Source organism: Centruroides vittatus, unplaced genomic scaffold (genome assembly GCF_030686945.1).
Source record: "Centruroides vittatus isolate TY-2023 unplaced genomic scaffold, ASM3068694v2 contig_459, whole genome shotgun sequence".
Classification (NCBI taxonomy): Eukaryota; Metazoa; Arthropoda; class Arachnida; order Scorpiones; family Buthidae; genus Centruroides; species Centruroides vittatus.
Window position 1 is genome coordinate 1,210,914 of NW_027122255.1, and position 23,741 is coordinate 1,234,654.

At 31.2% G+C, this 23,741-nt stretch overlaps 1 protein-coding gene and 2 long non-coding RNA genes across 3 annotated transcripts in view; 1 reads left to right on the plus strand and 2 right to left on the minus strand.

Annotated features, from left to right (window-relative positions):
- Positions 1-23,741, minus strand: part of ScsbetaG (Succinyl-coenzyme A synthetase beta subunit, GDP-forming) — a 51,644-nt gene that overhangs the window by 4,463 nt on the left and 23,440 nt on the right. The window contains exons 4-7 of the mRNA XM_067272929.1: positions 18,082-18,172; positions 16,500-16,652; positions 15,203-15,292; positions 13,768-13,864 (exon numbers count right to left, since the gene is read on the minus strand). Of these exons, the coding sequence (XP_067129030.1) occupies positions 13,768-13,864; positions 15,203-15,292; positions 16,500-16,652; positions 18,082-18,172 (431 nt within the window). The remainder of the gene's footprint in view (positions 1-13,767; positions 13,865-15,202; positions 15,293-16,499; positions 16,653-18,081; positions 18,173-23,741) is intronic.
- On the minus strand, positions 818-9,537 carry LOC136977444 (uncharacterized). The gene is made up of 3 exons (XR_010881089.1): positions 9,452-9,537; positions 1,036-1,181; positions 818-869 (listed from the first exon to the last, which is right to left on the minus strand). It is a non-coding gene; the product is annotated as an uncharacterized lncRNA (long non-coding RNA).
- Positions 9,104-9,652, plus strand: LOC136977443 (uncharacterized). Its single transcript, XR_010881088.1, has 2 exons — positions 9,104-9,456; positions 9,531-9,652. It is a non-coding gene; the product is annotated as an uncharacterized lncRNA (long non-coding RNA).

The following is a 23,741-nucleotide window of genomic DNA, read 5'->3' on the forward strand; positions in this document are numbered from 1 at the left end:
TAATTTTTCGGAGTAACTTACCATTCGACGGGAAATTTTTCAGAGTTCGATATAATTTTTAGATCGCAGAAGTAACTTACCATTCGACGCGAAATTTTTCGGATTAAGTCGGTTGATATTAATTTTTGACTTACCTTGTCAAGTAAATAAATTTTTGCACACACAATTTAAGTGTGTTAGATCACACGTTTATAAATTATTTTATTAAGTTGGTCGATATTAATTTAAGTGTTAGAAATTATTTTACTTTGTCAAGTAAATAATTGCCGAGTCGCACGAATGAGGAGCTGTCGAGTAAATAATTTTTAGATCGCAGAGTAACTTACCATTCGACGGTGTCCCGTTCGATATAATTTTTAGATCGGTGTAATGTACGACATTTTCAAGTAAGTTGGTAGACTTACCATTCGACGCGAAATTTTTCAGATTAAGTCGGTTGATATTAATTTTTGACTTACCTTGTCAAGTAAATAAATTTTTGCACACACAATTTAAGTGTGTTAGATCACACGTTTATAAATTATTTTATTAAGTTGGTCGATATTAATTTAAGTGTTAGAAATTATTTTACTTTGTCGAGTAAATAATTTTTAGATCGCGAAATTTTCAGAGTAAGTTGGTTGACTTACTTTTTGATATAATGTACGATCGTTCTATCACAAAATTGTTAAGTAAATAAATTTTCACCTTTTATAAATAATTTTTTATTTATCAAGTAAGTTGGTAGAATTTATTTTACCTAGTCAACTTGCTAAGTGGAGCGCTAAACAAATTGACTAGGTAAAATAAATTTGTATTACAAAGAAATTTAAATCGCCTCGTCCCAGCGAAGACGTCTTCGTTCCACTCGATTGAGGATGGTTTCTTATCTACAAATAAATATTATTTGAGTACATATAGTAATTGCATACAAAACAATATTCGGATTCGTTTTGTGGCTCATCTGTAAGTTTTCTAAATAAATATATTATTTTAAAATAAGCACCCATCTGTAAGTTTTATCTAGAAAACATCTTTGTAAATTATTTTACTCACCATTAGCAGGCATGATTTTTTCTCGGAGAATACATTTAAAGAGCTAAACAGGAGAATAAAAATATTTTAAACAATGGTTGTCACCGGTTTTAACTAAATAAATAAAAGTTAATTTACACAATGCTTCAAAATTATTGGTTTGAAGCCTGCCTGCGTCCCAGAGATCCTCCGGTTTCATAATGTATTACAAATACCTTTTGACATACTTACTATAAAATGTGATTGGTTGATTGTCGACATATATAAATTTTTAACATACGTTAGAATTTATTTTAATGCCAGGATCGAACATGGAAGCATACGGCTTTATTTTTACCTACGACAGCGACAGAAATTATTCTGTTTCTCCTCGGTTGTACAAGTCTCTGGACGCCTGTATAGCTGCGGTAAATAATTTTTCGCTCGATATTCCCGATAATTTTCCCGTTGTTTTGCGTTATTTTAAAGTTAACGGAGATATATGGAAGGAAGATGGAAAGTTCGGTTTTGTAATTGTTGATGAAGACGGAAGAATTAACGACGTTAGTAATAAATTATATTATTCGTTCGAAGATTGTTCGGATGTTATGAGAGAAGTTTACGTTGAAAAGAATAAAAAGAATATATTAATATTTAGAGAGATAAATTGCGGATTGAAACATTATAAATTTGCTAAAGTCAGTAAAATCGATTGACATGTATTTTAAGCACCCGAGTAACTGCATAATCGCCGGACCGTCGCAATGTGGAAAGACTACGTTAGTAAGAAAAATTATTCGTTGTAAAATTTATGAAAAACAGTTAAAGAAAGTTTTATGGTGTTATTCTGTATACTTACCGTTTTTTCGAGATGAAAAAGGTATTACATTTATGTACGGCCTACCTGAATCTGTGCAAGGATGGGATTTAGTAGTAATCGATGATTTGATGCACGAACTCAGTTCAAAAACTGCGTTTCTGTTCACAACAGAGTCTCACCATTATAATGTAAGCGTGATCCTGATAATGCAAAATCTGTTTCCGAAAAATAGAATTATGAGAGATATTACTTTAAATACGCATTATTTGATTTTGTTTAAAAATAATCGAGACGAAAGTCAAGTAAGCTGTTTGGGACGCCAAGCTTTCGCAGGAAAATGTAATTTTTTTATGGACGCATATAAAAAAGCGACAGAAAAGGATTTTGGTTATTTGCTGCTGGATTTTCATCCTAAAACAGACAAGAAACTTTCGGTGCGGGATTCGTGTTTTCCGGACGAACAAGGTATTTATTGGGTATACTTACCGATAAAATGAAGAACGTAAAGAAAAATTATCACATGTTGGCGCATTTAGCCAAAACTACTCCCTCTCAACGAAGAGCGATATTGAAAGAGGCTACTTCCGACCAAGTTAAAGTTTTGTGCGAAATATGCGATAATTTTCTGAGAGGAAATATACCTGCTGACGTTCATAAATTACGAAAATATAAAAAAGTAATCAGGAAATTAAGTGAAAAACGTGTTCCTTTAAATATCAAGAAAAAAATTTTGATTAATCAATCGGGTGGATTCCTTCCTCTTCTACTGGCGCCGTTATTGTCTATGGCAGGAGGATTAATCGGTAAAGCAATAGGAAAAAGAATCTAATGGCGAAGCAAATGGCTCTGGTCCCTCCCGAGTTGCTGGCAGGATATCAAATTAAACCCGAAATAAGAATTGGAAGTAATATCGAAGAATTACTCGAGAGTACCGATTTATCCGACGATAGTAAAGTTAAATTATTAAGTCAGTTGATTTCGAGATATCAGAGAACCGTCCATAAGCCGAAGGAGCCTGTCAGAGTATCCGTTGTGCCCGATGAAAAACCGCCGGAGCTACCCGAAGAAAAACCACCTACCTCCGATAACGGTGAGGATGCGTTTATTAAACAAATAACTATATCTGTACCCCAGCTATATCAAAAATACGTTCCTCATTTAATCGATAAACTGAGACAAAACGACTACGGATGGAATACAAAAGGTGAATTAACAGTTAGCGGCACTCCAGTACCACGAAGCCACATAATTGATCTGTTATCTCATTTGTTTCGCAATCGAAAAACATCTATTGCGCCTATCGGTTTTAACGTGTTTTGGGAAGCTGTAAGAAAACTAAATTTTCCTAGAGAGTGGATAGGAAATAAAAGTTTGTCGACTCTACCCGAAATCGGCGAAAAGCCGCGATATCAACCGATACAAGTCGAAAGTCCCGAAGAAATTTTTTCTACAATTTCTCCGAGAGTATTTTACCAGTGGAAAAAGTCGTCGAAAAAGAGGAAGAAGAGTCCGGAATGGAGAAACTACTGAGACGGTTATATTATAACCCCAAATCTTCGGCATCGTTTGGAGGAGTGAGTAAACTAGTTAAAGCTTCTAAATTTCCGAGATCTACTGTCGAAAAATGGCTGTCTTCTCAACCTGTTTATTCGTTGCATAAACCTGTAAGGGTTAAATATTCGCGAAGAAAAACTAAAGCTTTTTATCCTAACGACCTATGGCAAGCCGATTTAATTGTGTTAAAGCAATTTTCTAGATATAATAACGGTATAAAATATTTATTAACAGTAATTGATGTATTTAGTAAATATTGTTACGTTGTGCCAATAAAGGATAAAAAACCTAAGTCTGTTGCCGAAGCGTTTCAAATTATTTTTAAACGCAATGTTCCTAAAAATATGCAAACCGATAAGGGAACCGAATTTTATAATAGATTAGTAAAAAATTTGTTTAAAAAATATAAAATTAATCACTATTCGACCCATTCGGATACTAAGGCTTCGGTGGTCGAGAGATTAAATAAAACTTTACGAAATAAAATATATAGATTAATTACTTATCGTAATTCTTATCAATATATCGATAAATTAAACGATATTGTAAAAGGATATAATAATAGTTTTCATAGAAGTATCGGGATGGCTCCATCTGAAGTTAGTCTTTTGCATTACGGTTCGATTTTTGATAGGCTGTACGGTATAAAAAGGAAAAGTAAATTTAAATTTAATATTGGTGATTTAGTTCGAATTTCGAAAATACGTAAAACATTTAGTCGCGGATATCTGCCGGGCTGGACGAAGGAAATATTTGTTATTCACGACCGATTTCTATCACATCCTCCGACTTACGTATTAAAAGATGCGAATAACGAGATTCTAGAAGGAAGGTTTTATACCGAAGAATTACAAAAGGTAACAAAATGATGCAATCAGATTTTTTCGTGACGCTGATAAGTAATGCAAGTATGGACCTGTTTCCGGGGAATACGCAGTCGCATTTCACAGTGAAAATGAGTCCTCCTATTAATTTACACGGAAATTGGACCGTCGGTCTTGCCGAAGCTATTATTCCGAGAAACTGGTTTAATATATCTAATCATAATAATCAGTATATTGTGACGATCGAAGAAAGCGTGAAAGAAGAAGACGAACCTTTGCCGGATAAATCATATTTGATTCCATTAATTTCTATTAAAGGCGATAAAACTGAATTGTTTGATATAATAAATTCGAACATAGTTAGTCTAACAAATTCTAATTTGGCAGAATTTATTTTCGATAAAAATAATCAAACTGTGGATATAAATATAAAAGACGAGCACGAGTTATTTATCACCGTAAAGGATTCGTCGAAATTACTTTATATGCTAAACTTACCTAACGAAGATACTGTATTAAGGGGTAATTCGACTCATAATTTTCGACTGTCGACTCAGGACTACTCTAACGAATATTTTAATTTAGTGGAGAAAAATAGAAAGAGAGAAGTAATTAAGAAAGTTTATAAAGACGAAAAAATCTTTATTCCTATCGGATTATACTCGTCTCCCGAAAAATTTCTTAGCATTTTTAAGTATATAAAACTGGCGTTGCTGCCTAATAATAAAATTATTTTAAAAGTTCCGTGGAATATTTCTGTAGAATTTGGAGATGAATTGAAAGATTTTCTCGGATTTACGGCTACAAAATTTCCACCCGGCGAATATATAAGTCGCTATCCCATCGAAATGTCGGCGGGAATTTCGGAAATTTTTATTTACTCGAATATTATTTCTTCTCATCACGTAGGAGATATAACAGCGCCGTTATTAAGAGTTATACCCGTTATGGGCACGAAAGAAGATCAGATAGTCAAAGTTTATTCCAAACCTTTGTATTTTCCTATTAGGAAAAATTTTATCGAAACAATCGAAATCGAACTGAGATCTGCGAGCGGAAAAGAGATAGTCTTTTTCGGAGGAAAAACAATATTAATTTTATCTTTTAAACAGTTATAAATACCTGTTAGTTTAATATCTAGCATTAGTTTGTCTTTAAGAAGTGCAAAATGAAGCTCGATCCAAAAGCTTGTATAAATTACTACTGTAATCAAGCAGGAGGTACGTTATGGACTCCCGATTTATATTTGAGGCAACATTTGACGGGACGAGGTTATTTTGCGGGGCCTCAAATTCAGCGAGGGTATGGATTCTTCGCCGATCTTTTTAGAAAATCAGTACCGATTCTGGGCCGAATCGGATCGTATCTGGGGCGCAAAGCATTAAATTTTGCGTCGGGTGTTGGATCGGACGTAATTGCGGGGAAATCATTTAAAGAATCGGCAAAATCGCATCTAAAGGATATTGGCTCTGAAATTAAAGATGATGTAGTTAAAAAAGTGCAAGGCGGATCGGGTATAAAACGAAAGCGACCGAAGAGACTGAAGCAGACGCAGAATAAAAGACGGAAAGTACACGATATATTTTCGGAATAAGAAAAATGGACCCGAATTCCTGCCCCTGCACCAAAAGCGAGCTCGACTTATTTAGCACCGTTTCGACGCAACTGGCCATCGACAATACTACAGAAGTTATTGTTCATCCCGTAGCAACAATATCGGATAGCCGTGCCCCGATAGAATTTTACATATCCGGTTCTGGCGAAAATTATATCGACTTGCATTCGATTTATCTCCACGTTCAAGCAAAAATTATTAAAAACGACGGAACGGACGTTTCTGCCGAAGAAAAGGTCGCACCTGTTAATTATTTTTTAAATAGTTTATTTTCTCAATGCAGCGTGTTTTTAAATGATAAACAAATAATTTCGCAGACTAATTACTGCTACCGATCTATTTTAGAAGCATTATTATTTTATTCAAAAGATGCGCAGGAAACTTTTTTAACGAGCGCATTATTTTATAAAGATACTGCGCAATATATGGACTCGTTAGACGATAATAATGAAGGATTGGCTAAAAGATTTAATATTGCTAAACAAAGTAAATTAATAGATTTAATCGGAAGGCTTCATATCGATTTGTCTAATCAACCTAAATTGTTAATTAATAACGTTGATTTAAGAATTAAATTAGAAAGATCTAAAGACGATTTTGCTCTAATGTCTACCAGCAATAATTATAAAATAATTATAAAAAACGCGTCTCTAAAAATTAATAAAGTAGACGTTAGTTCGTCTGTTCAAATTGGAATAGAAAAAGCGCTGCAAACAGGCATCATAAAAATGCCGTTTCGAAGAACGGATGTAAAAGTTTTTACCCTAAGTAGCGGAATACAATCTACTAATATCTCAAACGCCGTAATCGGCCAGCTGCCTTACAGAATGACTATCGGACTAGTTTCTAATACCGCATTTAACGGAAATGTAAAATATAATCCTTTCAATTTTAAAAATTACAATTTAAATTATATATGTTTATTAAAAGACAACCAAATGTTTCCGCCTCAACCATATTCTCCGAATTATGGAGGCAACGCCTATGGAAGGAATTTTATATCATTATTTGAAGATATAGGATGTATTAATCACCATAAATATACTAACATATCTTACAAAGAGTATAAAGACGGATATACTCTCTACAGTTTCGACTTAACACAGGATCGAGCCGCCTCCGAATCACATAAGAGTATAAATCAAATAGGAAACATCTCAATCGAATTTAAGTTCGCAACGGCATTACTAGAAACTGTAAACGTTATTTGTTTACTCGAATACAATAATACTCTAGAAATCGATGCTTCGAGGACTGTTTTTGTCGATTACTAATGAACACCGTCACGCTGTGGAGGCTCGCATCCAGCGATCCGAAAATAAGAGAAACTTTTGGAGGAGTTTTTGCATCGGATGATTTACCTGTTTGCATCGCTAAGTATAAATCGTATATAATTAACTTAGACGAAAGAAATAAACCCGGAACTCACTGGATATCGGTATTCTTTGACGGAAAAATCTGTTTTTACTACGATAGTTATGGGATTAAGCCATCGAAACAGAATATAATAAATTTTATAACACGCAATTCTAAAACTTGTTGCTGGAATAATAACGTTCATCAGAGTTTATATTCGACGAATTGCGGCTATTTTTGTTTGTATTTTCTATATAAAATGAATAGAAACCAATGTTTAAACGAATTAAGTGAAACGGATAAAGTCTATAACGACGAATTTGTACAAAACTTTGTTAAACACCGTTTGTATTTAGCGCGCCCACTTACTGTAACGTATAACCAATGCTGTAATTCAATGAAAAATAATAAAAGCATTTAAAGTGTAAAAATTGTTTTGGCTCTCTTTTTACCGACACTCTGTTTTCTAAATTACATACTATTTAATAATAAATTCTTACCGACAACATGTTTTCTTGGTTGCTGTATTGCAGTAGACGGCTTGAGTATATATAGCAAGCCGGGAGACGGAACCAGTTTATACCGGCTAGAACTAGGAAGTCCGCAGCTCTCAACCTAGACGGAGCCCCTCGCCTGGAAAACCCTAAACTGTGTCGGCAAATTAATTTCGTAAAACTTTTGTCCTGAAAAACTAATTTCGTAAACTCTTTAACAATTTTCGATCCCGACGGAGCCTCATCGAGGAAAAATCTAACAGAGTTGTGTCACCAAACTTTAACCCTCTTAGTTAAGAGATGAATTTATAATGTAAATTTGAAAGAAATTTTTTCTTACAAATATATATAAATTACTTACGTAATATCATTCTCTTCTACACACAAAAATGATCGTTAGCTAAAACATTTTCTGTAATAAACGCTCTATATGTTTTCGTCTAAATATTCTTATATAATTTAAACTCCTTACCATTATTATTGTATTATGCATGCTTAGATCTAAGTCAAATTTTCGACTCCCGATCTTCAGAAATTTTAGGTTTTGGCAGTCTGTTTCGCATTAAATTCATTTTCTATTTAATAAATTCTTAGCTGTGTTGTATTGCAGTAGACGGTTAGAACTAGGAAGTCCGCAGTTCTCAACCCGAGCTGAGCCCCTCTCGCCCGGAAAACCCTTTAACAATTTTCGATCCCGGCGGAGCCTCATCGGGAAAAAATCTAACTGGGTTGTGTCAACAAACTTTAAGCCTCTTAGTTAAAATAGAATTAAGAGATAAATTTAATTTGGAAGAAATGTTTGTCTAGTGATCATCATAAATTACTCGCGTAATATCATTCTCTTCCACGCACAATATTTTCAACTATCCTTTGAAAGCTCGCTTTCTAATAATACATATCGCCTTTTTTTAAAAACATTAGACATTTTCCCTGCAAATACTCGTTCATGGCATCAAAGCCTTTCTTATTTGGAGGGTAATTTCCTTTCATTTTTGTAGCAGTTGCGAAGACCTTATTAACAAAAATAAATATCTGACATACCAGAATTTAGCCCGTGAGAAACATAGATCTTGTTTACGGAAATAACTTTAGCGTGTTCGAGAATGATAAATTGTACAAGGAAGAATATTTAATATACAACGCAATAAAAAATTAACCTAAAGGAAAATAAAATGAGTATAAATAATTGCGCAAACCAAGGAGTTTCACAGCTCCGAATTTCATCTTGACAATGGTAAGCTCAACAGTCATCTTGATAATGGTAAGCGTTTTATTATTTTTATTAAAAATAATTTTAAATAAAATGTTTAGAATAGAGACACAGTTGATCGAAACTGCGTGGAGCAGGCTATAAAAAGAGTTGAAAAATCTCAATATTCCGAAATAATAGTCCTTCCGCGGGGGAAAAAAAATAGCGGGTGACTTGTGGAGAGAAGTATATAATTCGAATTTTATAACTACGACAATTACAGCAGGAAAGACGGTTAGATAATTTATTTCTATACACACAACGCGATAAAATATTTATATTAATTTAAACAATAAGATCATTTATATACAGAATGAAGACAAGAGGGTGAAGAGAGACATGCTGAAATTAGTAAAAAAAACTATAAAAAGTGCCGATGCCGAGCGAACAGGCGGCTATGCGGAATGGTGGGCCGAGGAGGAGATAGTGCCTCCTCGGTGGCCAGGAGATACCGGGGATACGCCAGATCCCTGGGATCACCCGGACGCGGCCCGGTTGTGGCCGAGAACTTTTCGAGCATCGGCTTCAAACCAATAATTTTGAAGCATTGTGTAAATTAACTTTTATTTATTTAGTTAAAACCGCTGACAACCATTGTTTAAAATATTTTTATTCTCCTGTTTAGCTCTTTAAATGTATTCTCCGAGAAAAAATCGTGCCCGCTAATGGTGAGTAAAATAATTTACAAAGATGTTTTCTAGATAAAACTTACAGATGGGTGCTTATTTTAAAATAATATATTTATTTAGAAAACTTACAGATGAGCCACAAAACGAATCCGAATATTGTTTTGTATGCAATTACTATATGTACTCAAATAATATTTATTTGTAGATAAGAAACCATCCTCAATCGAGTGGAACGAAGACGTCTTCGCTGGGACGAGGCGATTTAAATTTCTTTGTAATACAAATTTATTTTACCTAGTCAATTTGTTTAGCGCTCCACTTAGCAAGTTGACTAGATAAAATAAATTCTACCATACTTGATAAATAAAAATTATTTATAAAAGGTGAAAATTTATTTACTTAACAATTTTGTGATCTGTACATTATATCAAAAGTAAGTCAACCAACTTACTCTGAAAATTTCGCGATCTAAAAATTATTTACTCGACAAAGTAAAATAATTTCTAACACTTAAATTAATATCGACCAACTTACTTAGTAAAATAATTTATAAACGTGTGATCTAACACACTTAAATTGTGTGTGCAAAAATTTATTTACTTGACAAGGTAAGTCAAAAATTAATATCAACCGACTTAATCTGAAAAATTTCGCGTCGAATGGTAAGTCTACCAACTTACTTGAAAATGTCGTACATTACACCGATCTAAAAATTATATCGAACGGGACACCGTCGAATGGTAAGTTACTCTGCGATCTAAAAATTATTTACTCGACAGCTCCTCATTCGTGCGACTCGGCAATTATTTACTTGACAAAGTAAAATAATTTCTAACACTTAAATTAATATCGACCAACTTACTTAATAAAATAATTTATAAACGTGTGATCTAACACACTTAAATTGTGTGTGCAAAAATTTATTTACTTGACAAGGTAAGTCAAAAATTAATATCAACGACTTAATCTGAAAAAATTTTCGCGAATCTAAACCAATTATTTACTCGACAAAGTAAAATAATTTCTAACACTTAAATTAATATCGACCAACTTAATAAAATAATTTATAAACGTGTGATCTAACACACTTAAATTGTGTGTGCAAAAATTTATTTACTTGACAAGGTAAGTCAAAAATTAATATCAACTGACTTAATCTGAAAAATTTCGCGTCGAATGGTAAGTCTACCAACTTACTTGAAAATGTCGTACATTACACCGATCTAAAAATTATATCGAACGGGACACCGTCGAATGGTAAGTTACTCTGCGATCTAAAAATTATTTACTCGACAGCTCCTCATTCGTGCGACTCGGCAATTATTTACTTGACAAAGTAAAATAATTTCTAACACTTAAATTAATATCGACCAACTTACTTAATAAAATAATTTATAAACGTGTGATCTAACACACTTAAATTGTGTGTGCAAAAATTTATTTACTTGACAAGGTAAGTCAAAAATTAATATCAACCGACTTAATCCGAAAAATTTCGCGTCGAATGGTAAGTTACTCTGCGATCTAAAAATTATATCGAACTCTGAAAAATTTCCCGTCGAATGGTAAGTTACTCTCGAAAAATTATTATCCACTACTTATAAATGTATGTACTCAAAAATTTTGTGATTAGTGCCACCCATACATGTTATCGTACGAGAAAATTTTGTGATTAGTGCCACCCATACATGTTATCGTACGAGAAAATTTTGTGATTAGTGCCACCCATACATGTTATCGTACGAGATTTAAAATTTTTGTGATTAGTGCCACCCATACATGTTATCCTATGAGAATTTTGTGATTAGAGCTGCCCAAACGACTACTACTAATATATATTAATCTCCATTAATATATAATACAGTGGGTGACCGGTTAATGAACAAATCTAATAATGAACACTTTCGCGAAAGATTTTTATGTTCGGACAATGAACACCTCACAAAACAAACACAAGAAGAAGCGACATAAAATAATGAATACCAATTGGTCTTTCCTTGTCTTCAGGAAACAATTCAAAACTTTTTGGAGTGCGGTAGACATCGATATTGACACTCAACGTGGTATATACTGATCGGATAGTATTCCTCCGAACTTTGAAACTCTTCCTTGTAACTCCAGCCTTTTATTTTTCTGACAGAAATAATTCTTTTATAGTATTTGCGAGACTGTCAGGTGGGCCCTGTTAAGGTCTGCATCCATTTTTATTTTTGAGAGTATAATAGCAAAGGTAGAGAGTGGGCAGATGATGTCTGATGTTGCTGGGAAGTACAGCTTGAACAGGTTTACAGTAGGCTGCAGTTCAATCTTATCTAAGAAAGATACGGTATAATCAAGAAGACTCAATCAGCTAAAGGAGTAAAAAAATTACATCTGAGAAATAAAGAACATTGAAGAGCCTATAATAAACATGAAACTGTTCTGATGACAGAAGAACACCAAGAAACTCGGCAAGATATGTTTTCTTCTGAAAAAGAGGATTAATGCCAATCTGCTATTAAAGATCTTTTGAAGAAGTGGTAGGATGTCAGAACAACGGTCTTAGAATGGCATCCAGACCAAGTTGAGGTAAATAGGCTTAGCAATGTCATCGTAGAGATCCCTGAAAAATCCTGAAGAGAGAAAAGCAATCGACATTGGACAGATTCTTTAATGACCCAGAAACAGAAATAGCATGACTAATAAAAATGCAAGACTGTGTATATATGTATTTTTATTATTACATATAAATAAATGTAATAAGAAAGTATATATATTGTGTACAGGCACAATGAAGTGACATTTTTCTCAACACTAGGCTAGTTGAATCTTTTATTTAGTTTTATTTAATTTGCTCATTGTGCCTGTACACAATAAGCAAATACAACACGGTTTCAACAACATCAACAAATTATTGACATTGAAACGGCAGTTGATACTAATATAGGAAGATATGGAGAAAGAAACACACAGAGAAACGAACTACGCTATAAGGATACAAGTTAGCTGAAGAGGGGCCGATGCCCGAAACGTTGATGTATGGAAAAAACGTTCTAACTAAATAAAAGATTCAACTAGCCTAGTGTTGAGAAAAATGTCACTTCATTGTGCCTGTACACAATAAGCAAATACAACACGGTTTCAACAACATCAAAGTATATATATATTTTTTTTATTTTTTGGGGTCTCCAGAACAAATTAATCAAATTCCCATAAAAACCTATGGTAAATCGATAATCAGTTAATGAACAAATCAGATAGTGAACAAAGTCTTGGAACGGATTATGTTCATTAACCAATCGCCCACCTTATATTAGTGCTTTTGTGCCAGGAACCCATACTTCAGATAATTTGAATTTTTAGCCCAAAAATACTAATATTTGTAATATATAAAGTATTTTAAACTTCATTAAAATTTTATCTGTTTGTTATTAATAATGTAATTAGCAATATATATTGCATAATTTCATATAGAAATAAAAAACACCTTAATTTGTTGCTGAGAAATATATATATTGAAAAAACAAACGTTTTCAGCTTGATTAACAGGCCATCTTCAGGTTAAAAAAACAAAAATGGAACAGACACGTTCCATGCATAGAATACAAAGATTTAAATCAAAATTTAGAACAAAAAATTTAAATAATTGTACAAGCGAAACAGAAGAACATGTAAAATTAAGACAAAATAAAATAAAACAAAATAAAGTTTAACATAAATTTTCAAAATACTAATTCTAGAAAGAAGTAAAGAAGATCGAAATATATAGAAGTAAGCTATGTGAAGGCTGTTTAAATGCGATAGATGCTGAGAGCATCTATCGCATTTAAACAGCCTTCACATAGCTTACTTCTATATATTTCGATCTTCTTTACTTCTTTCTAGAATTAGTATTTTGAAAATTTATGTTAAACTTTATTTTGTTTTATTTTATTTTGTCTTAATTTTACATGTTCTTCCGTTTCACTTGTACAATTATTTAAATTTTTTGTTCTAAATTTTGATTTAAATCTTTGTATTCTACGCATGGAACGTGTCTGTTCCATTTTCGTGTTTTTAACCTGAAGATGGCCTGTTAATCAGGCTGAAAACGTTTGTTTTTTCAATATATATATATTTCTCAGCAACAAATTAAGGTGTTTTTTATTTCTATATGATTATTTGCTGAGCACTGTTGATATTGCATAATTTCTCTACTTAAGTTGAGGTTATCCCCCCAAACTTTTTACTTTTATGAACAATATAATTACTTACCTTTTCCATCTGGTGTTTCACCAAAAGGATTAACTTCTAATTGTGTTGCATCAATTTTTAAAAATAATTGGTATAACTTTTTAATTTGATCAGCTGCCTAAAAAATATGAAAAATGATTTTAATATATTCTTCATTAAAACATTGTACTAGTTTTTCTTGCTAATTTATTTAATATTCCATAAATGAGAAATTAAAAATATGAAAAGATACTTTTCAATTAATAAAATTTTATATTTGGTTATTTTCATATCGTCCTCATACACACCGGGGTGTAATAGATAAATATAACACTTACTAGAGCCTGTGAGTGGTGTGAAAATAAACAAAATCAAATCAACAAACATTTTCCAAACACCTTCCATGTCCTTCCACAGGTTAAAACGGCTGGATTCTTTTTTATAAGATCGTTTCGAACTTTTAAAACGAATTTGAACGATGACAGTTTGATTTGTGTATTGTCTATTGCGCAAGCGCCGTATCCGTCGTGTTCCCCACTGTTCTGAATCATATTTCTCGTGCTTGTTTATATATTCTTACGTTGCATTCTTTTAATCTTAGGGTCACATGACCCCGTGTGTCATCTGACCTCAATCACCAGGCATCATTTTGTAATAACGCTTGCCAAGCAAGCAAAAGAGCCATCTCTTCACGCGAATTAATGCATGTCGTTGTAGTTTGCGCTTTATGAATCTCTATCGCTTCTAGCCATTTGGGGTGGTCTATCCTGGGTGTTTTAATTATTAGCGTGGCCCCCGCGAAGTCCACATTAATGCCCGGTGTGACTTCGCGGGGGCCACGCTAATAATTAAAACACCCAGGATAGACCACCTCAAATGGCTAGAAGCGATAGAGATTCATAAAGCGCAAACTACAACGACATGCATTAATTCGCGTGAAGAGATGGCTCTTTTGCTTGCTTGGCAAGCGTTATTACAAAATGATGCCTGGTGATTGAGGTCAGATGACACACGGGGTCATGTGACCCTAAGATTAAAAGAATGCAACGTAAGAATATATAAACAAGCACGAGAAATATGATTCAGAACAGTGGGGAACACGACGGATACAACGCTTGCGCAATAGACAATACACAAATCAAACTGTCATCGTTCAAATTCGTTTTAAAAGTTCGAAACGATCTTATAAAAAAGAATCCAGCCATTTTAACCTGTGGAAGGACATGGAAGGTGTTTGGAAAACGTTTGTTGATTTGATTTTGTTTATTTTCACACCACTCACAGGCTCTAGTAAGTGTTATATTTATCGGTTATTTTCATGTTAAACATTGAAATTCCTAATACTTTTGAATACCAAAATCTTTTTAAAAAATTTATTGAATAGTTCAGAGCTTCACTTAGATATTCTTTATCGAAGTTTCAAAAAGAAAATTTGATTTAAAGACAGAAAAGTATTAGTAACTTAAATTATACTTACTTCATCTATTAATGCACCCTGAAACTGTAAATTTTTAGCTAAGGCTTTGGCTTGAGTGTTTGTTAGTCCTTTCATTATGTCAACAGATTCCTTAAAATTAAAAACAATTATTATAAATTGACTTGTTAAAATAAAAATCAAATTAAGTTGACTAATGGATCACAATTATGTGATTTATGAAAATAAAACACTAAAATATATTTTCTTTAAAAAGTTTTCTGATGAAAAATACCAAGTGTACTTCTATCTCGTGTACTGTACAGTACAATAGTCATATTTATGTACAAGTCAAATCATATTTGAGCTGATGTATAAGCTTGCTTTTAGATCAAATTACACAATTTATTAAATAAATATTGTAATTTGCAGTTACATCATCATTTCTATTAAGATTAGTAATTAAAAATTAATTTTGAATTAAATTAATTTAGAACATTCTGAAAAGATTGACGTGAAGCACAACCAAATCTGTAATCTTCTGCACACTGTGCAGAAGATTACAGATTTGGTTGTGCTTCGTGTTTTTACCAGTTATATTTACATTTGATTTCCATCCAATGTTCAATTCCAAATTTATATTAATTTAAATTATATATTTATGCAATTTAATCAACACCAAATTGGGAACATCTGTAACCTCTGCAGCCCTCGACCAACTTGAAGCTGAGGTAAACAATTCTGATGCAAACAATTCTGAGGTAACTCAGAATTGTTTGCATACAGATATAAACAACAGTCAAAGCCCAAGTTTTTAAAGGTCAAATACCTACAAGGTGATTTTATTTGGTCTATAATTAAACTAATTTAAATCATTGGATTACATAATTTGGTCTACAGAAAAGTGAATCACTTAGCTACCATGTGATGAGATTATAATCTGGCTTGTAGATGTTTAGCTATTAGGAAATCAACCTTTGTCTGTCTGTTTATAACTATATAATAAAAAATTGTTGGCCAGATAGCAACAGGATCAGCCTATCATTATGAGGATCTTGATCCATCCTAGATCTCTAAAATTTACTATGAATAGATGTGTCAGGATTCCTTAGTCTTATTCAGACCATTCTCATTCATTCCCATTGTAAATCAGACCTGCCCACAACAAGCATAACTGCAGCAAGCCAGAAAGCATTAAGACCTGTTCATACTATTGCAGTTTCAGTGCATAATTTAGGTTGCAATGTTATCTCAAAGCAGTTTTAGCATCCTGCATGTTAAACATTTTTGACTTATTTTTTCATTTTTGTTTATGGTTCTTTATCCTACACTCCAATATAAATTTTACAAAATTACCTACCTTGAAAATAAGATCTGGAGATTTTGCTGCAACTTCTTCTATATCAACACCACCAGATGGACTAGCAACAATAACTGGACCACCTGAATCTCGATCCATCAAAATGGCAAGATAGGTTTCTCTTGAAATATCAAGTGCTTCAGCTATCATAACCTTTAAAATTTTGTCAAATAAAGAACAATAATTAAACTTATTCTGTTTATATTAAGTCAGTCATTTTTTTGATTAAATTCTATTAGTAATATTTACAAGGACAGATCATTACAGATATATCAATAAAAAAGAATTCAGCTAAGCAAATAATTTTACATAAAAATATGAAAATATCAAGTGATTTAATGTAAAGTAACTATTAGACTCCTTGCAAGAGTGAAAAATAAAAATCTTTTATTTAATACTTTTAAAAAGAATTCCTATCCTAAGAATCTGTTAATCCAGACATAATACTTCTTTAGTATTTCTCTTAATCTAAACATATTTTCAGAATCTTCAAAATTAACTTATTAGAAATTAATTTAATTGAAAACTTAGCTCAAAATATTTACTTATTTTTAAATACATTTTATAAGGTAAACGAGCAATTATTTATTGTGACAATGTCACAATAAATAATTGCTTGTTTTAATCATGTTTTGCAACAATAATTGCAGCAATTTTTAATCATATTTTTAATGTATTTAATTTAAAATATGTGCTCTCCACCTCAAATTAGTAGTGGCTTGCCCCTGTACATCATACTTTTCCTTTAATAATAGAGTCGTGCCAGCCATCTATCTAACGCCTTACAGGGGAAAATTTTTGAATTGAAATAACATGACTTCCAGTACAAACTGAAAGTTTATACATAGTCAATCAAGGCCTCCTGCTCCTAAGGTTTCAATATCTGGTCTCATCTTTCTACTAACTAACTCTGTTCTCAAGATTAAGGAAAGATGGATGACAGTGGGAATTTACAGGTGTACAATTTTTTCAAGTTGCAGCCGAATCAATTTCTGGCTATTACTCTTAGCACAAAATCATGGGAAAAATGTTACCTTTTGGCCAAATTATATTATTTGATCATATATTAAATCACTTAATTGTAATTTGGCTTGTAGATATTTTGATATTTCTTGTGAATTAATAATATGTTGGAATCTCTTAATTCTAAGAATGAGAAAAATTTTACTCAAAAGTATTTAATAATAATATTTTATTTTTGATTCCTATAGAAATCCTAAGAAAACTGTCTTTTTAGACTAACTTAAGGAGTTATTCTACAACTTCAGTATTCATATCACCATAACCAAGACAGAAAAATAAATCACATTTAAACTGATATCAGAAATATTACCCTCATACAATCACTATTTTGTCATTTAGCCTAACAACATATACTTGTCACCATACCAATCTGATTGCATTTGGATTGCAAAATATCTCACTACCTAACATTAAAAAGAAGGTACTTTGGTATTATGATCACCCAGTATATAAATTTTATATATACATATACTTTATGATCTTTCAGAACAAAACCTATTGATAAAAATATCTAATTACATATTACTACTCTGTAAAAATTTTTCAAATTAAGACTTACTTTTGTAACTAATACACCATCTCCTGTAGTTTGTTTCGTCTTCAACTTGTGACCTATCATCTTTTCTACAAGAGGAACAATATCTTCACGACTAGAATTTATTAAATATTTTGTTTTTTGGTGCAAAATATATACTAAATTAATATCTTATATGAAACAATTTTTATAGTGTTAATAAAATGTCATTTATTAATAGTTTCAAATGTATAACTTTACAAATAACAAAAAAAAAATCATAAATGAGTTTAACAATTGCCACAAAATTTTTTTATTAATAAATAAATGTATTTATATTTTATTATAAAATATGATATAAAAATATTAGGTAATTAATATCTATGAAAAAATAAGATATAAATATCAATAAAACATCAGAACTTTATTGTCAAAATTGACAAATTATAATCAGTCTTTAAATTTTGAAAATGAATAAACTTTTTAATTTTTATTCCTGGAAGTAACAAAAATCTATTAACAGAAAATTAAAAAATTGAGAGTCTTTGTCCCTCTTTAGCATAGACTTCTCAAGTAAACTGCAACACACAAAAAAATTCAACTGAAACAAATAATAATAAAAGACACCTTCCAAACTTTGCCAGTACAACTCCTTTATTAGAACAAATGTTTTCAGACACTTTTAGGGACCCACATCAGGTTGTAATGAATACAAATCAAACATTTAAACTGATAGATTTAATAGCATTCCAAGAGCATTTAACATTAGAAAATTGAACAAGATTACATATTTTAAACTTGTAGCAGAGGAAGTATCCAAATAAATATAACTTTTTTACATAAATACAGTAAAATTAAAAATAAAATATATAAATACAGTTGAACCTGTATCTCAAATCTCATGGGAATGAGAGTAAAAATTCAAGATATATAGGTTTCAAGATATAGAGGTTCCTTCCTATACAGTAAACAGTAATAGGTTTGATTGGAGGTATGGTATTATATTAATACAACAGCAAGTACAGTACATATGCATATTAAGTATAAATCAAACCTTTTTGACATATCTTAACAGAAATAGTCTGTCAATAATTTCTGATGCCCAACAAGACACAAGCCAAACTCATAGCCAATCAGAGAAAAGCATTGTCAGTTGCAACTATGTACTGCAAGAGATGTTTCTCAGCTACAATTGATGCTATGAATGTATAGCATCAATTGATACGTCAGTCCATAATTTGAGATAAACATAGAAAATATAACAAATTTAGACAGAAAATGCAGAGAAAAAAAATAATAAATTTTGAAATAAAGAGGTTTTGAGATATACGTGTTTTAGATAGACAGGTTCAACTGTGCACCTATATTTACAATATCAGAAATTACTAATTAACATAGGATGAAACCTTTAAATATAAAATATAATCTATATTAATTAGTTATTTCACTTCTGGTATTGTAAATATAGATGTATTTATTTATTTATTTTAATTTTGCTAATATTTATATAAAAAAATTATATTTATTTGGATATGACTGCTACAAGTTGAAAATACATAAATTTGTCTAATTTTTGAATTTCACATTTCAAATGCTTAACACTCTTATAACGCTATTAAATTCATTGGTTTAAATATTCAATTTGTATTCATTACAATCTGATGCAGGCCCTTACAAGTGTCTGAAAACATTTGTTGTAATAAAGGAGTGATGCTGGAAAAGTGTGGATGTCTTTTATTATTGACTGGTTTTAGAAGTGTTTTACGAAATAAACAAACTGCTTTTTAAAAATTCACACGTGTGTTAAATAATGATAAATGGGATTATTATTTAAATAATTCAATCAATCTCATCATATTGAAATTTTCAAAAGTGCTTTGTTCTACTTCATAGATTATTTGAGAAGTTTCTGTTGTAAAGAAACAGACGTGCTTGCAATATATAATTACATATACAATCAATCCAATAATCACTATTAATCAAATGATACAACCAGATTTATATTGTGCTTCAATAAAGCTAATCAATTATTAACATATTAAGCAATTTGGACTAGAGGTTGGCAGTTAAGCTTACACATTTCTTCCAAAATATTCTAAAGTAAACTTATTTATTTCTAAATATTAAATTTAACACAAGATTGCAACTTAACTACCTACTTCTAGTCCAAATTGCTTAATATCTAAATAATTAAGTAGCCTTACTGTAGCCTGATATGAATCAGGCTGTATCATTTGATTAGTAGTACTTGCAATATTTTAAGTTTCTTCTTTTAATTTCTTATTAATATACTTTTTGTATCATCAGAATGTAGTTTACAAAGTTTAAATACAAAAAAATTTCTAGTTGAAAATTATTCTTTTCTATTGGGTTGTTCAGAAACTAATTTCGTTTTTTATTACTAGAGGAATTAGATGTATTTTTACCAGCCAATTTTATTTTAAACCACATTTTCATTATATACTTCGACAGCTGACTTTTTAAGGCTTATTTGTAAAAAATTTTGTTTGATTCTGTACAATTGTTTTTTTTTTTTTCGGTGTCCCATCAAATTTGGAAAATCGAAAGCATCATTTTCAGCATATTTTGCTTTTTTATAACTAAAAAATCAAAATGCTGTTCAAACAAGAAAAAAATTGTGGTACATGTTTGGAGAAGATGTGTTGAGAGAAAGACAGTGCCAAAATGGAAAACTGGTTTACAAAATTGTGTTCTGGCAATTTTAATATCGAAGATACACCACATCCTGGATGGCCATTTGAAGCCAATGAAAACAAAATAAACGTACAAATTGAAGCAATCTGCCGTATGACCAGACATGAAATCACTAAGAGATTAAATCTGTTAAATTGAACCGTTTATTATTACTTAAAACGAATTGGTTTCGTTTCAAAGCTTGATATATGGGTTCCACATGTTATTAACGAGAGATGCTCTCTATGGTTGGATTTTAAAGAAATTTTTTTTTTTAGCTTTTACCAGACAATTTAACAACTGATTCAAAAGTGTACTGCCATTGAGTAAACAAATTGAGTAATATCATCAAACAGAAAAGGCCAGAATTGATCAACAAACAAAGTGTAGTGTTTTACCATGATAATGCCAAATTTCACACAAGTTTGGTAACTCGTCAGAAACTGTTATAGCTTAGATGGGATGTGTTATCACACCAACCATATTCGCCAGATCGGGCACACTCAGATTATTACTTATTCCGATCTATACAAAATTTTTTTTAACTGTAAGACATTTACTTGAAATGACAATGTCAAAAATCACTTGGATCAGTTTTTTGTAAACAACGATCAAAATTTTTATGAATGTGAAATCATGCTACTACCAGAAACAATGACAACAGGTATTTGACCAAATGGTCAATATATAATTCAATAAAATATTTATTTATTATAAGAATATTGCATTTATTTTTCTATGAAAAAAATGAAATTACTTTCCGAACAACCCAATATAATATATTTAAACACTAATATACTCCCATCTTTACATTCTAAATGTTAATGAAAAACTATTTCTAATTTAGTTTAAATAAATTACAGAAATAAAATTATTTTGATTCAACAGTTTGTAATAAAATATATCAATCATATCAGTAAATTTTTTGTTTAAGCTTTCATTTATAAATAAGTTATAAGTAATTTATTTATCCTAATATGTAATTCTTCTTCAATTTATAACAATATTTTTTAATGACAAGCCAACAATTTAGTTTTTAGCTTTTTCAAGAAATTAAATTGATACAAATCTAACAAAATAAACAGCATAAGATGGACATATTTTTGTTACTAAATCATAATATTAATAGGTAGGATTCATATACAGAGTGTTCTGCTTAGTCATATAATGAAAGGAAAATTTGTTGCATACAAAACACTAGCCTAGCGGATGTCAGTGTAAAGAACAGCTCTGAAATTTATAAGCCCAGTGTATTTTAGTATTCTGCATGCATGTGAACATGATTGTCTACATCTATATTTTCTACATTGCCAGAGATTCCAGTTACCATTTGAAAATCAAATAGATGTTTTATATACTATCACTTGCAGAATTGAAGCCCATGATATTTGTCCAGCATCATTTTCACTGTGAGTACAACCTTAGAGCAATAGCAGACATCCCAACTGATATATCCATTATGAAATAAGAGAGAAAAGGGATGTTTGTTACTAAAGGCTGGTAAACATGCTAAGCATAAACAGTATGAGTTAAATATTGAATAAATTCAACAGTTATTTCAAAAAAGCTCAAGAAAAGCCATTCAACAGGCTACTTATTGTATAACTACAAATTCCATCGGAAACAGTTCATAGGAGATTGCATTTACATGTGTACAAGATTGAACTGAATCTACAGGCAAAGCTAGAAGATAAGACAGCATAGAAAAACCTTGTGGAAACAATGTTAGCCAAAATTAATGCCAACAAAGCATTCCTAGGCCAAGTTTGTTTTTCTGACAGGACTACATTCCATGTGTTTATAAATAAACACATCTGCAGTTTGTTTTTCAAACTGCCTTATCTAGGATCCAAAAGTCCACATGTGCTAAACAAAAATGGGACCCTTCAAAATACAATATTTAGTATGAGATCATAAAGGATAAAATTGTAATTTTTTTTCCATTATGGAGGCTATAGTAACTAGAGTAACATACTTTGACATGTTACAAAAATATATTGTGCCTCAGCTTACTGAAGAAATAATTTTCTAACTAGTTTAGGCTCCCTTTCACTTTGCCAATGATGTCCACACATTCTTAAATGACCATTTTACTGCAGAATGGATTGAGAATTATTTTTCATTGCATGGCCTTCCAGATCATCAGACTTGATTCCATCTGACTTTTTACTGTGGGGGTTTGTTAAAGACCTGGTATATATTACATTGGTGGACAATCAGGAAGACTTATGCAAAAGAATTTGTACTGCAATCAACAATGTGATACCACAAATGCTTCTCAATATGTGAGTTAAGATAGAATATTGGTTGGATATTTGCTATCACCACTGGAATTCATGCTGAAGTTTATTAGACATTTTAAAAACTTTTCTGAGTTTTTGTACCTAGAAGTATACATCTTTGACAAAGTAGACATAGATACTTTCTGCACATGTACATGCTAAATTTCACTACATTTATAAATTTCAAAGTTACTCTTTACACTGGCATTCATCTTCTGTCATTAGTATTCTGTATGTTAAAAATTTTTCTATTATATATCTAAGCAAAACATCCTGCATGTAATTTACCAATGCATATTTTAAAATGTAATTGCACAATCTTCATGCTGCCTTTCTCAATTTCACTTAAAATATTGCTCTTGCCAATTTTTTTCTCTTACAGTTTTCCAAAGATGTTATAATTAAATAAGCATTCTTCTTAAAATAAGTTTACATAAAATTAAATATAATTAAAATTCTTCACTGACTAATTATCATTGATGATAATTATATTTTTTTATTTAGTGCATTTTATAGTAATAATTGTTTCATGTAGTCTCTTAGATCAGCTACTGGAAAAATAAACTATTAAAAAACAAAAACCTTAATGTTTCCAGCAATAAAAACTATTTAATAATAACGTTTTCGACTGTTTTAAACAGCCATCATCAGTTAAAACGAACTTAAACAAAAAAGAATGCAGAAAAAATAGAACCCAAGCAATACAAATATTTAAAATTCAAAAATAAT